The sequence below is a fragment of the Clytia hemisphaerica genome, unplaced genomic scaffold, assembly GCF_902728285.1.
Source record: "Clytia hemisphaerica strain Z4C2 unplaced genomic scaffold, Clytia hemisphaerica genome assembly, whole genome shotgun sequence".
Classification (NCBI taxonomy): domain Eukaryota; kingdom Metazoa; phylum Cnidaria; class Hydrozoa; order Leptothecata; family Clytiidae; genus Clytia; species Clytia hemisphaerica.
The window spans coordinates 2,644,600-2,661,987 of record NW_027103551.1 but is presented as its reverse complement, the minus strand read 5'-3'; the positions used below and the strand labels follow the sequence as shown (position 1 = coordinate 2,661,987).

The following is a 17,388-nucleotide window of genomic DNA, read 5'->3' as shown; positions in this document are numbered from 1 at the left end:
TAAAATCCATACATGAATTGCTATGGTAACTAAATTCAAAATGGTGTATATAGTTGTGTGACTGAAAGAGAGAAAAATAATCTGAATGAAGTCAATGCTTTCATTCAGCAAAATTACAAATCAAAAAGTTGTTTTCATTGAAAAGTCAAAAATTTGAAAAGTTACAAGCTGTCACAGGGAGACATAAGAACACTTGGGCAGTCGATAGAAAAAGCGTGAAATCTTTTTAAGGGTCGAGGGTCTATGGTACTATCATCAAAAATAAACTTTTTTATTTTGCTGGTTGGAGTGTACCATGTGATTAAGTGAGTTTTTTATGATTGCTGTAGCATTGTACTGGTGTGATAAAGATGTTTTAAAACAAAGGAATTTGAGCATAAAGTCTAAAAAGTGAAATCTTGGCATTAATTTGTACACACACACCTGTTCAAAAATATTAGACTTCGCTGATATCTAAATTCAGGAAAGATTTCATACATCCATAGCCCATTGGATAATCACAAACGAGAAAAGAACCATCAAAAGTGAAAATTATTTCGAATGCAGATAATAAGAAATGAAGATCTCACAACACCAGAAATGGATGTCGATCGTCCTTATCTTTGTCTTCCAAACAACATCAAACGATGCATTCGACCTACACTACTACCAACTCAAACCGTACTTATACAAAGAGGGCAACCGTTGGAAAGGTATTATGGTGGAAATATTTGAAGGTGTAAACCGGTTGAACCCAGAATGTCCATTCAAAATGACGCATAATAAAAGCCCATCAAGCAGTTCTATAACATCCATATTCAACTTCACAAAAGAATATAAGAATCGAACTGAATTTATACGTCAGAATCGTATATATTTACGTAATGGAGCGCACCAGAACGAGACTACAGTCTGGTTCCCAGTCTTAGGAGGAGACTTAATGACCAAACATACACCGTATAGTGATTACGATGTGATAGAGGATTTTATAGTTCCAGTGGTGTTGAAAGAATCTTTGGACATTATTGGAAGGACATACACGACTATAAGGAGACTGAGGGTGCCGGTCATTATTGGTGCCTTGCTGGTCATTGTAGCAGCTCTCATTCTGAGAATGTTGGTGAGTATTTTTGGTAATACTTAACACGAGATTTATTAAAAGTCTTAACTAGTTTTTTCCTTTGCACATTTTTTATAAGAACAAACCATAAAACATAAGGCTTCGATTGCCAAAATATCAAGAACAAGTTAAGGAATTCTTTGGAAATGACACAAAAATAAAAAACAATTTAAGAACATAAAGTTATTTTTCCTTTTCATTTTTGGTAAAATAAAAATTGTACTGTGTAGTCTCCGTAAATCGAACCTGCACTGGGAACACAAATTTATTCGAGTTAAGGAAATTTCGAAAAGCATTGTTAACTGGAAGAGACGAGAAGAGACTTTTTCGAGTTTTAAGGAGAAATTCGAGTTTCTAATTAAAAACTCTTCACTTTATAAATAAATTCTCGTTATTCCAATTGAGGGATACACACAATTTTGAGTCTAAATGTTCTTATTAGCGTTTGAAAGAATTACTGTAATTATAAAGCCTTATGATTTAGATGTTCTTAAGCTTCTCAGGCTAGCGATGTTCTTACAATGTTCTTATTTTGTCCCAAAATTTCAGCATAAATGTTCTTATAAACTGGGTTCAAATAAACAAACTTTAGAAATGTTAATAAATTTTTTTCTCTCCTTGTTCTTAGATTTTCTAGTAGCTTCCAGATGAAAGTTTTTTTTTCTTTCCAATCATTTGAAATGACTCTAGTAGTCACATAAAACATATTGGTTCGTGAAGAATGAACGCAAATTCGTTAGTGTAAATTATTTCCTTGGAATTTTCTCTTCAGGATTGGGGAAGCAATGCACAATATGATGATCATTTGTTCGTCAAAGGGTTTGGAACAGCCCTATGGATGGGAGCTGTATCATTATTTGGGGTTGGGTAAGATTTTGGTGGATTTTGGGAAAGTTTGTCTAGGCTGAGGTAGCCCCTTTTCGTAAATGCAAAATATTTAATCTCAGGTATCTAATAAACATCTCCTCACTTAGCATGTTTCTTATTGAGACTCAGCTTTGATAAAATATCGCCAGTTTCTCCAAAGCAAATATACCATGTTTATATGAAAATGATTTTAATTTCTACACCTCCATCCATCACCCACCTATGAGTAGAATCGGAAGTCTTAAAATTATGACGTAGTTAACTTTATCCATTTTGGAATTGTCTCCAAGTATTAGAATACTAAACAATCTTCAAAATAGATAAATTTTCTTGACTATTTCCACCAATCCGTCTTAGTTATGGAGATGTAACACCAAAGACAGCCCTGGCAAAGACGGTGGGAACGATATTTCTATTGTGTGGTATGATTTACAGTGCAATCTTTGTAGCAGTAGCTATCGATATTTTCACAACCAATGATGTTCTTGAAACACATGATACGGTATATCTTTATAGACCCTCTGTTAAAAAAACTTTACAAATTAATGTACTAGTATTGAATGATTGGAATGTACAGCATTTAAAAGATCTGCTTTTTTATGATAAAGAGAGGAGACATTACCTCTATACTGACAGAACAGAAGACTTTCTTAAAGTTGTGATCGCGTCTCTTTCTTTTATTTAAATTGCTGTGTAAGCATAATGTTTGGAGATACGTTAAATCTTTGATAACTCGTTTTAGAAGTACAAGCGAGAAGTTTTTTTACAAAACAAACTTTCAAGGTTCTTTCGTATATCGCCTTGTATTGTAATTTGTCCGCCACCCTAAAACACATCTCAGTTCTTTTCTTCAAGTTTTAAACATGAAACGAGCACTTTAAAATTACGTTACAGTAAAAAACAACATTCCAATACTGTGTATTATATTAATGCCATTGACACGATATGGAAACTTACGGTAACAAAACAATGAAATTTTTTTAATTAATTTTCTCCTCTTGTATTTATAGGCTGCTGTTTTGAAGAACTCATTCGAAGAGGAACTGATCAAGAGGGATTTCAGTCAGCTCAAAATACATAGTAATTAATTCTCTCTTTAGACTATTCGCTTTAACTATTCACTCTTGCTGCCAAGTCTGCGTAATTAGACTAACTCCCTTTAGAGTCGGTTTAATCTAGTAGAAATAGGAGGGCACACTTAAAGAGAATAGACTTTTGAATCTACTTTTGATAATTTTCTATTCCAGACTCTAAGAGCAATTTTAAAAAAATCATCAAAATTTTAAATAGCAAAAACTCCGGTGTGACTTGGATAAGAAAAAGAACATATAACTAATCAACTTGACATTAACCCTTAGACGACGAAAGACGTATATATACGTTTTGAAAAGGTCATTGTATCGATACACAGTCTTTTTGTCATAACTCCTGACCACTTGAGATTCAGAGAAAAAAAATCCGCTATTTTTTGTAGCTGAGAGAACTGGAGAGAAGGAGCTTTCCAACGATACCAAAGTTGATACCTGAATCATTTGTCCTGGTCAAGAAATGGCCTTTGAAAGAATAAATTTCCAGAAAAAATGATGAATTTTTTGTCCTTTTTCAAAAAAGTTAGCGCCTTTAAAAGGTTAAGAAATGCATATTCATTTAGCGTGATTTACCTACATTTAGCATACGAATCATACGAAGAAATATTACATGCTGTTCGAATAAAAGAAACAGACGTTGCTGTGTTCCCTGGATATGTAGCAGGCTACCTCCAAGATACATGGAACGATGGTCAAGAATGGCAGCAGAGGGTGACAGTCCCTTCCTTAGTGAAAGGAGTCAGCATCCCTGTAAAAATAATATCTTACGGCGCTGAACGTTGGAATTATAATTTTGAGTGTGATGTTCAACACATGTTTAAAGCTCAAGAATTTGCTACTCACAAATATAGAAAGAAAATTAAGGTGAGAGGAAAAGAGCCCACATTCAGTAATTCTAATAATGGTTACTGTGTATAGCGTGAACTTTAAGCTTGTGTTTCATTCAAAAGATATTCAAGATCTTACACTAGGTATCTCTTTAAATTGAACAAGCAACATGCTGAATGGACCTACCTAATGATTAACATCAGATGAAAATAAGAAAAAAGTGACAATAATTGTACAAAAATTCAGAATGGAAAAATAAAGCTTGTGTGTTGAATAATGTAAAATGGTAAAAAGGAATGTCCCCAAATACGAAAATCACTTAAACCATTCAGACCCAAAAAACCTTTTAAGCTGTTTTTGGCCCAAATTTGCCCAAATATATTTTTTTTCGAAAATCGGGCTCCGTCACATTTTAGGCAATGCCATTTTGCATCATTGTGCAAAAAATCAGAAAAAAATAATGAGTCAACTTTGAGAAAAGCTATATTTTCTTATTTGGTTAAAGGGAATTTCCCCCAAAATACAAAAATCCGTTTTTAAGGCGAATAAGAATTTTCCGGGAAAAACCACTTCAGCCATTCTTTAGAGAATCTTGCCCTCCATCTTTGTACAAAAAATCAGAAAAAGTAATGACAGAATTTTGCACAAAGTCCCAAAAAACCCTATTTTTTAGGCAGTTTTTGGCCCAAATTTGCCCAAATATATTTTTTTTCGAAAATCGGGCTCAGACACATTTTAGGCATTGCCATTTTACATCATTGTGCAAAAAATCAGAAAAAAATAACGAGTCAACATTGAGAAAAGCTATATTTTCTTATTTGGTTAAAGGGAATTTCCCCCAAAATACGAAAATCCGTTTTTTAAGGCGAATAAGAATTTTCCGGGAAAAACCACTTCAGCCATTCTTTAGAGAATCTTGCCCTCCATCTCTGTACAAAAAATCAGAAAAAAGTAATGACAGGATTTTGCACAAAGTCCAAAAAACCCTATTTTTAGGTAGTTTTTGGCCCAAATTTGCCCAAATAAATTTTTTCTCAAAAATCGGGCTCCGTCACGTTCTGGGCATTGCCATTTTGCATCATTGTGCAAAAAATCAGAAAAAACTAATGAGCCAATCCTGAGAAAAGCTGGTAACAGACGGACGGACGAACGAACGGTCATGGGTTAATTTATAGAACCTCCACCGGGGCACCCGGCGGTAGGTCCAAAAAGAATAAAACCCTAACCGTGTCAAATGTTATCATTTTGAACGGTGCGAGGAATAGGGCCGTCCGTGTAACAAAACCTAACAAACTTTTACCTGTTTTACCTTAACTTAAAATTGTAAAGACAAAAAAAAGCTATCACTATCTTTGTAAATGGTCAAATCAAAGTTTTCACTTTTGACTGAGAAATTAGACTTTACAGCAAATCGGCTATCATTCAAAAGAAACTTTATTATATTTTGAAACGAAAATGCCTTCTTTTACACTTAGCCAGGACGCCCATTCCATTAAGAAAGATTTCAACATTGTTTTCATTTTCAGATATTCAAAAACATGGACGACGAACTTGAAACGTTATTAACCAAGAGAATCTATTTGCGTGGAATCTACTTCATAATTGCTATCCTGTTCACGATGGGATTGCTGTACGATATGTTTTGTTGGTATCGGAACAAGATGAGACCAAGGTCGCCAGAGCTGGAGGTGGTCAATGTAATCGAGAAAACTCGTCGAATAGAAGTAGATAAGGAAGATTGGATCTCACTACAAATTGAAGTTCGCTTAATTGGTGAATTAGTTCAGGAAATTTTACAGAGTCAACAGCCAGTTGAAGCTGAGGAAGTAAATGAATTAGGGGATCATATTGAAACACAGACCATGCCAGCGTTATCTAGGATGGGTAGCCGGAATGTTAGTTTCCGCGAATCTGAGGCCGTCAAACGTACTGGGAGTTTCCCGAAATCCTCACCCAGGAGACCGATCGTGAAACGAAGTACCACTAGTTATGAGAGTTACGGACGTGTCACAAATCAGGTACGTGCCAACCGTACTAAGAGTTGGAAAATACCGAATCGTGTACCCAGACCGACCGTATCTCGAATAAAACGTTACGAAACATTTCATAGAATCCCGAACAGCAATAAAAACGCAGCGAAAACTTTTACAACAAGTCAGCAACCGATTACAGCCATAAAACGTAATCAGACCTTTATGGTCCCTAACGGCCGCTCAAAAGACAAGAAGAAAATGACTAAATTAAAGAGAGGCGAAAGCTTCCCAGCTAGATATCATCAAGCGGTGCCAGAACACTTAAGCGCTTATACAGCAAACGGTATCCTACCTTTAAAAAATGGATACCCAAATGGTACTTACACGCGACAAAGACAAACTCTGGATATAAACGGGACTGCACCCCGAATAACGTATCCAGCTCAAATTAAACAGAGACCTTCGTTAGATGACTTGGCATTTGGTCATCTTGCAAACGGAGGCCGACACGATCAAATAGGAGATATTTCTATTGATTATGCTAATATAAATCCTACATTCCAACCTGAACACCAAGGAGAAATTGTCATTACTGAATGCTAGATCATAAGCTATGCACGTAGTAGTAAAGCATGTCTTATAATATTTTTATTTTGTACTTTGTAAAATTATTGAAGTTTTAAGAAAGCGTTACCTGTTCAATTCAACAATTTTATTGTTATCAAGAGATGAAAGGGAAAAACAGTCAGCACCTTTTTTTGTCAGATAACTTTAAATGAACGATGAACTGACTAACTACTTGACTGGATCCAGGCTTCCTATATTATAGGTCGTGAGTCCATTTTTAAGGTTGACTAGTCCACCATCTTGTTTTCCATTCTGGTCCGTCAACGGCGCGATTCGAAATATTGTTCAAGAATCTGTCGCAAAACCAAAAAAAGACAAGGCAGACTAGTCGAGTTTAAAACTGGACATATGGGAAATCTGTAGGCAGTTAGCCTATCAACTGCGTAAACGAATATGATATCTATGCATGAATCTCAGACATTCGCAAACGACCAAACCAAAATTAAATAAGAAAAATACCTGGGTACATTGACCTTCTTAATTTGATTGATAACAAAGTCTTCTTGCTGGATACGTTCCAAGATTTGTCCAGTATGTTTCACAGCGTCTGGCTTGATCATTGCATAGGTCCTGGGAGAAATGACACGCCGATACATAACGCTGAATCAATTAAGTGTCTAGTCAATTCTTACAAGGAACTTCTTTAAGCTACCAATTCAACTGTTGTCTTTAAAACCAGTAAAAAATTGAAGGAAAATTCCAAAATAAAAGCTTCTCTATGGCATGTGAAATTCAGGGCCTAGCAAGAGCATTCAGAAATATCGATTTTCTGCTTGCAAAAACGAGCTATATGTAAAGTTGACTGTTTTTTATCATATAATATATAGTTTATATAGGTAATAGTTAGTTTAAAACGCTTAAATTCGCAAAATGAATGACATTAAGACAAAAGATATTTTTATATAAAAACTAAGAAATTGTTTGCTCTAAAAGACTTTTTAAGAATTTCCTTAATAAGACTAAGATAGGTTTAAAGAGGCGAGTCAGTTACTTAACAAACAGAAATCGTTCTCTTAGCTGATACAGCTCTTTGCATATTTCATAGCTATGCTTTTGCTTATCTTCTAACGAAAGAGATCTACGAATCAGACTAAGAAATTTTTCTGAGATAAGAATTTTAGCCAAAAAGAAAAGATGTTTATCTATTGGCTTACTTAGCGGTGGCAGTTTCAAGCTTGTTTCGTGTGAACTTGTCAGCATAATCTGCGATTTTGAGCTAAAAAGATTGAGAGATAGAATGTAGTTATGATAGGTCTTGTAAAAAATTAGGGACACCTTGGCAAAAAGAATAATGAATAAGACGTGGCAAGTTTCAGAAAACCAATAAAACACTATTCAAACTCCCAAGTTATTTTCATCGAGTTAAAAAATCAATTCACGAAAATACCGAGTTGTGACGTCATTTTTTGCACATTGTGACGCCATTTCGTACCATTTTTCCGTGTTTTTAATAAATCTTAGATTTATTTCTCGTTTTTCGACTCCGATTCATACTCGATCCTGAATAGCGTCATAACTCAGTTTTTTCGCAACTCGGTTTTTCAACTCGGTAAAATTAACTCCGAGCCTCCTAATCAAAGAATATAATTAAAAAATTGGCAACAACTTTACTAAAAGAGGCCTTTGGTGTTCAAACAAAAGAAATCCTTTAACCTAGCTACAGTTAACGCTCTCTAATTCGATTTTCAGGAGAATCGGAATAGGGGAGAGCGTATCAAATTGCAGAGCGTCGTTTATTAGAGTTCCTTGTTGATGATGATTCAAATTATCAAATAATGGAATGTATCGGATAGTAGAAGGTCGAATTAGAGAGCATCGACTGTTTTTGAAAACGCTCTGGGGAATTAGTCAATAAAACGTGAAGATAAATTACCTGTCTAGCATGAACATTGATGATGGCACCAATGTAAACATCCTTCAATGAAATGTTCTCGTATTTTGATCGCTTTAAAAACACTCGGCGATTTTTTATATCGAACTAAGAAATGAAACAGAGATTACAATTACAAGCAATTTTAAATAGCAGGGAGAACACGCTTGTCCGATTTCTAGTCAGGGTCAGTGTCCATTACTTGATGAATTGTGCACGACATGCATTCAAGGACATAGGTTCTGAGGAGGGGGTTGTTCTTACATCTCTTATACACACAATAACTTGGCAAGCTACCAGATGAAACAATCATGTGTCTTAAACTGTTAGATTTAGAGCTGTGTGTCGTTAATCTCAGAATCATGATAAGCTCAAAATACCGTATTACTTCGAATAAACACCCCGGGCGTTCACTAAAATTTTTAGGAGAGGCGTTTATTAGAGGGGGCGTTTAAAAGAATGGGGGGTTTATTCGAAGTAATACGGTAAGTAAGGTTATTAAAACCTACCATTTCGATGGTGGAATCTTTAGTGTAAAACAAGAATTGATATCTTCGGTTAATTGCAGCATGTGAATCATACCATTCAGCAATGAATGCATATCTGGTGTCATCTCCGTTAGAAGCCTGTAAAGTGAAAATTCCAAAATTAATGAAATAAACAAAATATTGACAACAGAAAAGCCATGCCGACTGTCAAATGACACAACTCCGGTATATTTTGCATGGCTTGAGGCCAAATTGGACTACACTTAGTGATTCAAAGGACAGAAAATTCTTGCAAGTAACAGATTGTCAGAAATGACTTCATCAACTTTTTAAGATTTTAAACATCTTCAGCATAAAAGTCTCAGACTTCAACACAGACTTTAACATTTGGAAAAAACCCTTTATTTGTTAACCTTTTAATACAGTTCTAAACTTTCCTATAGGTTCCTTTCATGATAAGGAACATTCCCTGGAAGTTTCTTCTTGATCACAACATATCATATCAATCTGGACCAATAGTTATTCCCACCTGGTGGAATAACAATGCAGCCCTTGAGCAGTAGTGGTACCCTTTTGTTGAACATCTTTTACAATTAGTGTAGTGTAGTTTGATTTTGTATCTTATTTTGATGAACCTATCTGGAAGACTGAGACTGGAGACTGAGACTGCCTGAGATTTTTACTTTCAGACTTGCCATTCAGCAGTCCCCAAACACTACGCTTCCAGGGCATCCAGTTAAAAGAATACCCTTGTAGTGCACTCTAATATTAAAGTACACCCTTAAAGTGCGTTTTGAGGTGCCAAAAAACCTACCCTTAAGAGCAGCACATACCGTAGTAAATTTCACAAAAGATTTTGGTCTGCAAAATACCAATATAGCAGCCATGTTACTAGATCAAAACGATGAGTCTAATTTCTTAAATCATATCATTATCTGTCATTGTACAGAATTTCAAGTGGATAACACTCAAATCATGAGATTTAATCGGTTGAATAAATATTAGAGCGTGATTTCCCTACTGATGATAACTGGGAATTTCCCCCAAAATCTGAAATTTGGAATTTTTTTCAGCAAATTGCGCTCCATCAGTTTTAGATTTAGGATACTGTCATTTTGCATTGCTGTGCAAAAAATTAGAAACAATTAAACGGCTGGTAACAGACGAATGAACAGACGAACAAAGGTTACTTTAAAGGACATTTTTAAGGATAGGTCCAAAAGCTGTGTAACCAAATTAGGATGTTGGCCTAAAGTCAGAATTAATAGGATACTCATGGATTTAACCCTTCAAGCATCTTGGGCTTGAGGCCCCCTTTATAATCTCAAGACTGACAGGTGCTATGGCCTTGAGATTTTGACCAGTTGGTAGATATGGGTATATAGTTAGCAAATTTTTGGTCAAGCTACCTGTCTGATTGATATTTCACAGACCAGAATGTAACTGCCTAAAATCACCAAAAATGACTAAAAATCTTGTTCTTGTTCAATCTGATTAAAATTGTTTTGCTAGTTAGTCAAATAAAAATGACAAGCAATGGAAAAAACTTAGTCTCATGAGTATTTGGTATTTTGCAGAGAGGTCTGTAAACATCTGGACCTCCTACCAAACCTTAGGAATACTGAATCTTTTTACTCAAAATTTTCATTAATGGTAGATATTGACCATCAATAGCAGTGTACAAAGTTTCAATTTGGTCACGTACATTGTTGGTATTTTTAAAGACCAGTCGATTTTTTACCTAAAATTTTCACTTTCTGCATAACGACTGGTCTGATTTTGCTTAAATTTTGGCTGCACTTGTATTTATCAATACCTAACACTTGTCAAAAGAGTCAAAAGTAAAAAGTATTTTCCTTCATTAACTTGTTAATTGCAAAATGGAGAGTATCTTAAGCCAGAAACAATTTTAGAGCGGAGTAAACAGATATAAATAGCCTAATTTGGCCATCCTTGTCTAGTTAGGCCATGTTCCTATGGGAGAAAAATCATCGCTTACTTTGGATTTACAAAAAATAGTGCAAAAAGATGACTGGGTGTATTGTGTTGAAACAATGGAATTATAACAAGTCTGTTTTTTCAACCCATCCAAAGCTTGTCTTCAAATTTGACAAGGATCTTTTTGCATTCATAAAACCTACATTTTATCAAAAATTCTTCCTCTGTGTTGTGTTGTGTGTTAATTGAAATATTCAATAATCTCAAATAAATTTCATTGCAGTAGCTACTGTAGCTTATTCATGATATGCCTTGATTACACAATGCACTCTTCAACCATTGGCTATGGATGGATTATTCTTCAAACGGTAGGTTTCGAAGTCAAAGACACCCCCTTTGATAGAGTAATCCATTGTCAAATCATAAGACCTTTTACTGTTAGTCGAAACAAGGCCTGTCAACCATTTGGCATTTTTTCAGCGCCAAGAAAACTCAAATCAAGATGCAAATAAGTTTTATTGACAATGAAATCAAAGTCACAATTGCACAATTTTGTCCTAGATGGTCAATGTCTACAACTAGTGAGAATTTCAATTCAAAAGCTCCAACTAGTTCCTTAGTTCCAGCAGAAGATCAACCAGTATTTTATAGAGTCAGTCTGCAAAGTACCAAATACTCATAGGCATATTCATACTCATAATTTGGTTAAAAATTTGTGTACTGGTCCCTTTACTAAAACTCCCCTCCCAAAAAGTTCTTTTCTTATCTCTTTTTGTGGAAGGCGGGACAGTGGATGGGCGTAGTATAATTCTAGTTACGGTAAGAAGCAGGAAAAAGGATGGTTGTGGCATAATTCCAATTTGGGTACGAAGTGGGACAGTGGATGGGTGTGGCATAATTCCAATTTGGGTACGAAGTGGGACAGTGGATGGGTGTGGCATAATTCCAATTAGGGTACAAAGTGGGACAGTGGGCGGGTGTGGCATAATTCTAGTTTGGGTACGAAGAGTAACAGTGGATGGGTGTGGCATGATTCCAATCTGGGTATGAAGCAGGACAGTGGACGGGTGTGCCATAATTCCAATTTGGGTACAAAGCGAACAGTCGAAAATCTTCATCTTGGGTGCGACACGGGACAGTTGGAAGTGATGGAGAATTTTTTGGTCTGTAAAATTGGGTATGAAGCGGGGCAGTCGCTTTCACTGTCCAGGTTTATACCCATGTACCACACTAACCCAACCTGATCCTATTTTTCATTTTTGAAAGTAATTGCTTCATGGAACAAAAAGATAAAGTCAAATCTTGTAGCGTCATTAAAAAAAAATTGTCAACATCGATTTTGAATTTTGCAATTTTATCCTGCGCAAACGAGCGTCAGTGTTCCTCAAAATCTCTCTGCTGATCCATTTTTCCTTCAGGAATTGTGGATTTAACGAATATGTTGGTTTGGATCACAAGATTCTTGCCAGAGCTATAGTTAAAGCTATAATATAATGTTACTTCGTAACACAACAGCATGGATTGATGGAAAGGATGAGGTTTGAAAATTGGCTTTCTACTCACAATTTTCGAAAACCCAGGCTTACCAAACATCCTGCATGTACTTTTAACAGAACAGTTTTTTGATTAAAGCCCATTTACCTTTAAAGTTGGTAATGGAGACATTCTTTTAGAGATATGAATTTAATGGAAGGTCAGAATCACTGATAGACTCCTCAACTGATTGCTAAGAAAAGAAAATAAGTTTCAATCAGTGATTCCGACCTTCCTATCATTCTTATCTCTAAAGAAGGGTGACGAAATTAGAAGAGGGATGTGGACATTTAACTTTTGAAGCCTTATCAATCGTTGAGCATATATACAATTTGTGGCATAATTGTGGTTCAATCCCCCGGGGGGGGGGGGGGGGATTAAACTTAAAAGGAAATAGAGCTTACTCAAATTTAAAAGAACAAAACTTCAAAATTTGGAAAAGGCTATCTTGTCATCTGATATTCATGATATTCATGACGTAATGTTTTCTACGGAAATAGATAGATTTTTTTCTTCAATAATTAGAGAACTTAAGGTTCTCATAACAAATGAAAGAATACACTCAAAACTCCACAACCCCCACTTGAAAATTTCCACCCCCAACTGTATAGGGCTTGTATAGGGTTACCCCCACCTAAATGTTTTCATCAACTCAACCCCCACCTGATTCAAAAAATTTGAAAATCGTCAACCCCCTCCCCCCTGGATTCTGTGGGTGCCCACTATGTCTAGCTAAAGGGTCATTGTATAAAATAAGATTTAAAGCAGTAAAACTGAGAAATGTGTCAATTTTTAAAACAAGTACTTTTTAGAACGATCCGTCCTGTTTAGGACATGTTTTTTAATTGTTTCGTTTTTAGGGGTCTTGGGAAATCATCATTCATTTCTAATATAATGAATGAACTAAAATTATGCCCTGATGATGGTTGCGTGGAAAAGATAAACTTTAAAAATTTAAAAGAATTTTTTCTAAAGCTTAAATCTGTCATGACTTATGCTTCAACAAAGTGCGGTCCAAAAATGAGCCAATACTTAGCATTTTAGTAGGAGCAAATACTTAGCATTTGGATTTAGAGGCTTGTATCTCTCTCAATTTTTCTGCTATGACTCTAATACTTTGCACATGCCTTTTTATACCTTATAAGATCAATATACCAACATAAGCAATCACTAAAAATGGTTGTATGGTCCCATTATGAGCATGTTTTTAGCATTGGGTGTGGCTTTTTTTTAATCCACCAGCACAGTTAAGATAAACACAAAAGAACTATGATATTCATATTATGCATACTTGAGGCATTCAAAAAGATAGAAAGACCAAATTTGGCCGATATAAAGCATTCCAGGGTCCTTTTATGAGCAAAAATTTAGCATTGACTGGACTTAGAGTTCTTGAAGGCCATGTCTTTATGCTAAAATTTGAAAACCCGAAGGTTATTGTTATTTCATAGCTCATTTAGGCGCTATTTGATGCTTGGATCATCCACGAAGCTTAAAAAGTCTTTTCTGTGATCTTTGTCATAGTTAAATGGACCAAAAACGAGCAGTATTTTAGCATTTTAACGGAAAATGTTAAATATTTGCTCGATTCTGGACCCTAAAAAAGTTTTGAACATCAAATAAGTTATCATTAATGTTTGATACACAATTGAACAGAACTTCATGAGGTTAATTTATGTTCCTAGGTCTCGAAATAAGCTGAATTTAGCAAAAATTAGACTAGCAGGTGTTAAGTTAATTTTAGTAAGTGAAGCAGAAGAAATTGCAGTATTTCCAGTGGAAAATGCTAAATTTAGCTCCAAACGGGCCCTTTAACAGCTCAAATGTTTTATTGGTGTTAATAACTTGATTATTAAACTACTTCAAAGGAAGTTATGAAGGTTTTACACCCACTCCAGCCTTTTAATTAGGTGTTTAGAAACATACTAGTAATTCTGCTGCAGTATTTTTAGTGGAAAGATGCTAAATTTAGCTCCAAACGGGCCCTTTAACAGCTCAAGTGTTATATTGGTGTTAACAACTTGATTATTCAACTATTTCAAAAGAAGTTATGGAAGTCTTATACCCAATCAAGCCTTTTACTTTGGTGTTTTGGCACTTATTGTCAATGGGGAAATAGGTGCTAAAAAAGTGCTCTAAAAAGGGCCCCACAATAGGAAAATGTGGGCCTTTTAACAATAGGCTGCTTTAGTTGCCATCCCTCTATGAGAATCATTGGTCAGATAGACAACTTCCTGGGTTTTTAGCTCTGATTTAGATCATTTTCCGGAACACATACAAATGCTAAAATTTGCTCCTAACTGGCCCCTACAACAGCTAGAATTTTTGGAAAAGAACTTTTTGGGGTCCTATCATCACTACTAACATCCTGTGAAAATTTCGGACCTCCAAGTTACCCCAATCAAAATTTAGCTTTTTTGAAAATGCCAAAAACGAAACAATTAAAAAACATGTCCTTAATACAGCATTCGAAAATAGTTTTGAAGGTTTAGGGGGGGGGTTTAGTTCCAAAATATTTTCAATGGGAACGGGGGGATACAAAATATTTTTGGGTAACTTAAGAGATAACTCGGGAGGTCAAATTTCATGGTTTTACATTTGAAAATTTGAAATTATATATATTCTTATTTCGTAGTAGACGGTACCCGGCATCGCACGCCGGTTAATAAGCTGTAGCTGAACGCACTAAAAGTCCTTTGGATGTTGAAGCTGGCTTTAAAAAACGATCAAATGAATAAAAAGATATCTTCAAAGTTTGACTCTAACCTTCTCTCGGAGATCTTTTTCTCGCTTCGCTCGCATTAAATACGCCGTCCAGTTTTCGAACAATTTGAGAAAATGTCATGGTAAAGAGGAGTGAAATGTAGGAAAAAAATTCTTTAAAAAGCGGGAAAGCCACAAAGAATAGTGCTTCCGATCTGTCAACCAAAACAAACTTATCGAGAACAAAACACTTTGCGAAATCTTTTGCAAATGGCGCGAACAGGCGCGAATCCAATAGAACAAATTTGTGGAGCAAGAGACTAAAAGTCATAATTCTAAAACACAAACAAAGTGAAAACGAAGGTGGTGACACACAGACACACAAAGCACCGCTATTAATATATAGATTATTATTAATTTTGTATTCAGGAAATATTATTGTGATAGCCTCGCCATTTCAGTTCCTATAGGTCTTAACATTGTGTAAAAATTGGTTCAGGGGGGGACTAAGGAGAATGTTTGTTTAGGGATCCCCCTTTTACAATTTCATATATGTCAGCATAGTCTACCCTTTTTTAAAAGAGCTGAAATACAGTGCTTTTAGCAAACAAAGTGGTTGAAAATTTTTCCAGGTTAGGGTTGTGGGTGCAAAATTTTATATTTTTTTGAATTACCCTCCACTCCCCCCCCCCCTTAGTAGATACTTTCTGACCACTCCATACTAATGTTAATGAAAAAATCCCCCATCCATGTAGCAGTGATTCATGCCAGGATGGCGCTTCTGACGGCTATTTATACTGTACAAACTGCAGACCAGACTGTATTAAGAGAAAATCACAAAAGAGTGCTTGTTTCGAGCTCCAACCCTCTAACCCTAACTGATAATAAACCAATTCCTAGCCAATCTGATACGTAACCACACCCAAACCACACCCATACCCAACCCTACCAGGTCGCCTGCAGGTCCTGACACTATTCCCGCATACTGGATCTGAAAAATAGATACATGTCTTTTGTCTTTATGAAGAAGCCTTCACCTTTTTGATGGCTCAAACCTTTATTTTGACTTTCTGGTCTTTTTCTCTGTCTGTGGGTGGGAGTGGCCAGTAGAATCTTAGATAAAGAGGCAGTATACTTTTATCAGAAAAATAACTTCATTTGAATAATAAAAAGAGAAACTTACCATTTCGTTCGGAAAAAGGATAGCTAAATGATCTGGTTTAGTGAGGCAGTGATGGAGTTTTGTATTGATAGTTGCCAGGGCTCAAATAAAATGTGAACTTCGCGGTCAAAAATTTGTTTATTTTTCTACTTTTACGGAACCGAATTGAGAAATCTAATTCAATTCAACCACGGGTTATAACGTTCAATAAATTCGTCACCGTGAATTTATTTGTTTATCATAGTTCTAAAAATGGTAGGCTTTAGACACGATGAAATGATCAGTACATCTTGATTCAAGCTTCTGTTCATCAAGATAGATAAGAAGAGATATAGGCAGGTAAACTTATATCTTTATGTGTATTTTATGTGTATGTTTTTTTAATAGATAAGTGGAAGACAAGCCCAGATAACTTTTTTGAAGAATCTCATAGAATTTTCTGTCCACCTATCTTAGTCCGGGAGCCAAACCCAAAAAATGGCATTTTGATTTTTGGAATCCTCAACTATCCTAGTTTTGGAAATGGTCGGTCCCCAAAGCTAACTCCTGGTCAATTTTTCATACTGGGCCCGAGTTTAGGGGGTACTTTTTACCCTTTGTAAGGATTTGTTAAGGAAAATGCCATTCCAGGGATGATATAATTTGCTGCTGTATCTAGTCAATCAGTTGACCAATTGCTTTGAAACTTTGCAAAAAGTTTCAAGGTAGGCTGATGATTATTTTCGGCAACAATTTTTTGTGAAAAATTATTTTTATAGGTTTGCCTGGGGGAAAAAAGGGAAAATTTGGGTATTTTAACTAAATTTTGACCCTTTTTATAAGTCTGGGACCTACCCAAACAACTTTTAATGAGACACAAACTAGGTGTTATGATAGACCTTGATGCAACACTGCAAAAAATCATTTCTTAAAGAAAGTCACACATCTTATAGGAAGAAAGTTAAACTCCTAATAAGGAATTAAGTCTTAATACAAGAAAACGCCATTTCAATGTTTTTCATTTTCTTAGAATTTTCAAAAGTCGAAATACTGAATTCTTCGCTCAAGAAAAATAATCTTACTGTAAAGATTTTGTCAATATTTTTCTTATGTTAAGAAAATTACAATATTAATTTTCTTAAATTTTCTTAAAAAGGGCGAAAATCAATAGCAAGCGTATTTTTTAACAATAGGCTTTTACTCCTATTAACATATTTCTTTTATCTTTCGAAT

At 35.3% G+C, this 17,388-nt stretch overlaps 2 protein-coding genes across 2 annotated transcripts in view; one reads left to right on the top strand and one right to left on the bottom strand.

Moving 5' to 3' along the window:
* LOC136800113 (nucleoside diphosphate kinase homolog 7-like) overlaps positions 1–16,323 on the bottom strand; it is an 87,303-nt gene extending 70,980 nt beyond the window's left edge. The window contains exons 1-5 of the mRNA XM_067056724.1: positions 16,198–16,323; positions 8,862–8,978; positions 8,356–8,460; positions 7,637–7,698; positions 6,942–7,052 (exon numbers count right to left, since the gene is read on the bottom strand). Of these exons, the coding sequence (XP_066912825.1) occupies positions 6,942–7,052; positions 7,637–7,698; positions 8,356–8,460; positions 8,862–8,978; positions 16,198–16,200 (398 nt within the window). The 5' untranslated portion in view covers positions 16,201–16,323. The remainder of the gene's footprint in view (positions 1–6,941; positions 7,053–7,636; positions 7,699–8,355; positions 8,461–8,861; positions 8,979–16,197) is intronic.
* On the top strand, positions 131–6,627 carry LOC136800265 (uncharacterized). Its single transcript, XM_067056886.1, has 6 exons — positions 131–1,099; positions 1,872–1,966; positions 2,324–2,468; positions 2,977–3,046; positions 3,638–3,918; positions 5,409–6,627. Exons 1-6 carry the CDS (start codon positions 557–559, stop codon positions 6,456–6,458), a joined length of 2,184 nt encoding a protein of 727 aa, XP_066912987.1. The 5' UTR covers positions 131–556; the 3' UTR covers positions 6,459–6,627.
* Positions 16,324–17,388: the final 1,065 nt, after the last annotated feature.

Excerpts from the sequence above, each read along its gene's own strand:
- LOC136800265 (XM_067056886.1), top strand. The coding sequence starts at position 557 with ATGAAGATCTCACAACACCAGAAATGGATGTCGATCGTCCTTATCTTT. Across the intron at positions 1,967-2,323 it reads GTATCATTATTTGGGGTTGG|TTATGGAGATGTAACACCAA; the intron begins GTAAGATTTTGG and ends AATCCGTCTTAG. Across the intron at positions 3,047-3,637 it reads CAGTCAGCTCAAAATACATA|CATACGAATCATACGAAGAA; the intron begins GTAATTAATTCT and ends ACCTACATTTAG.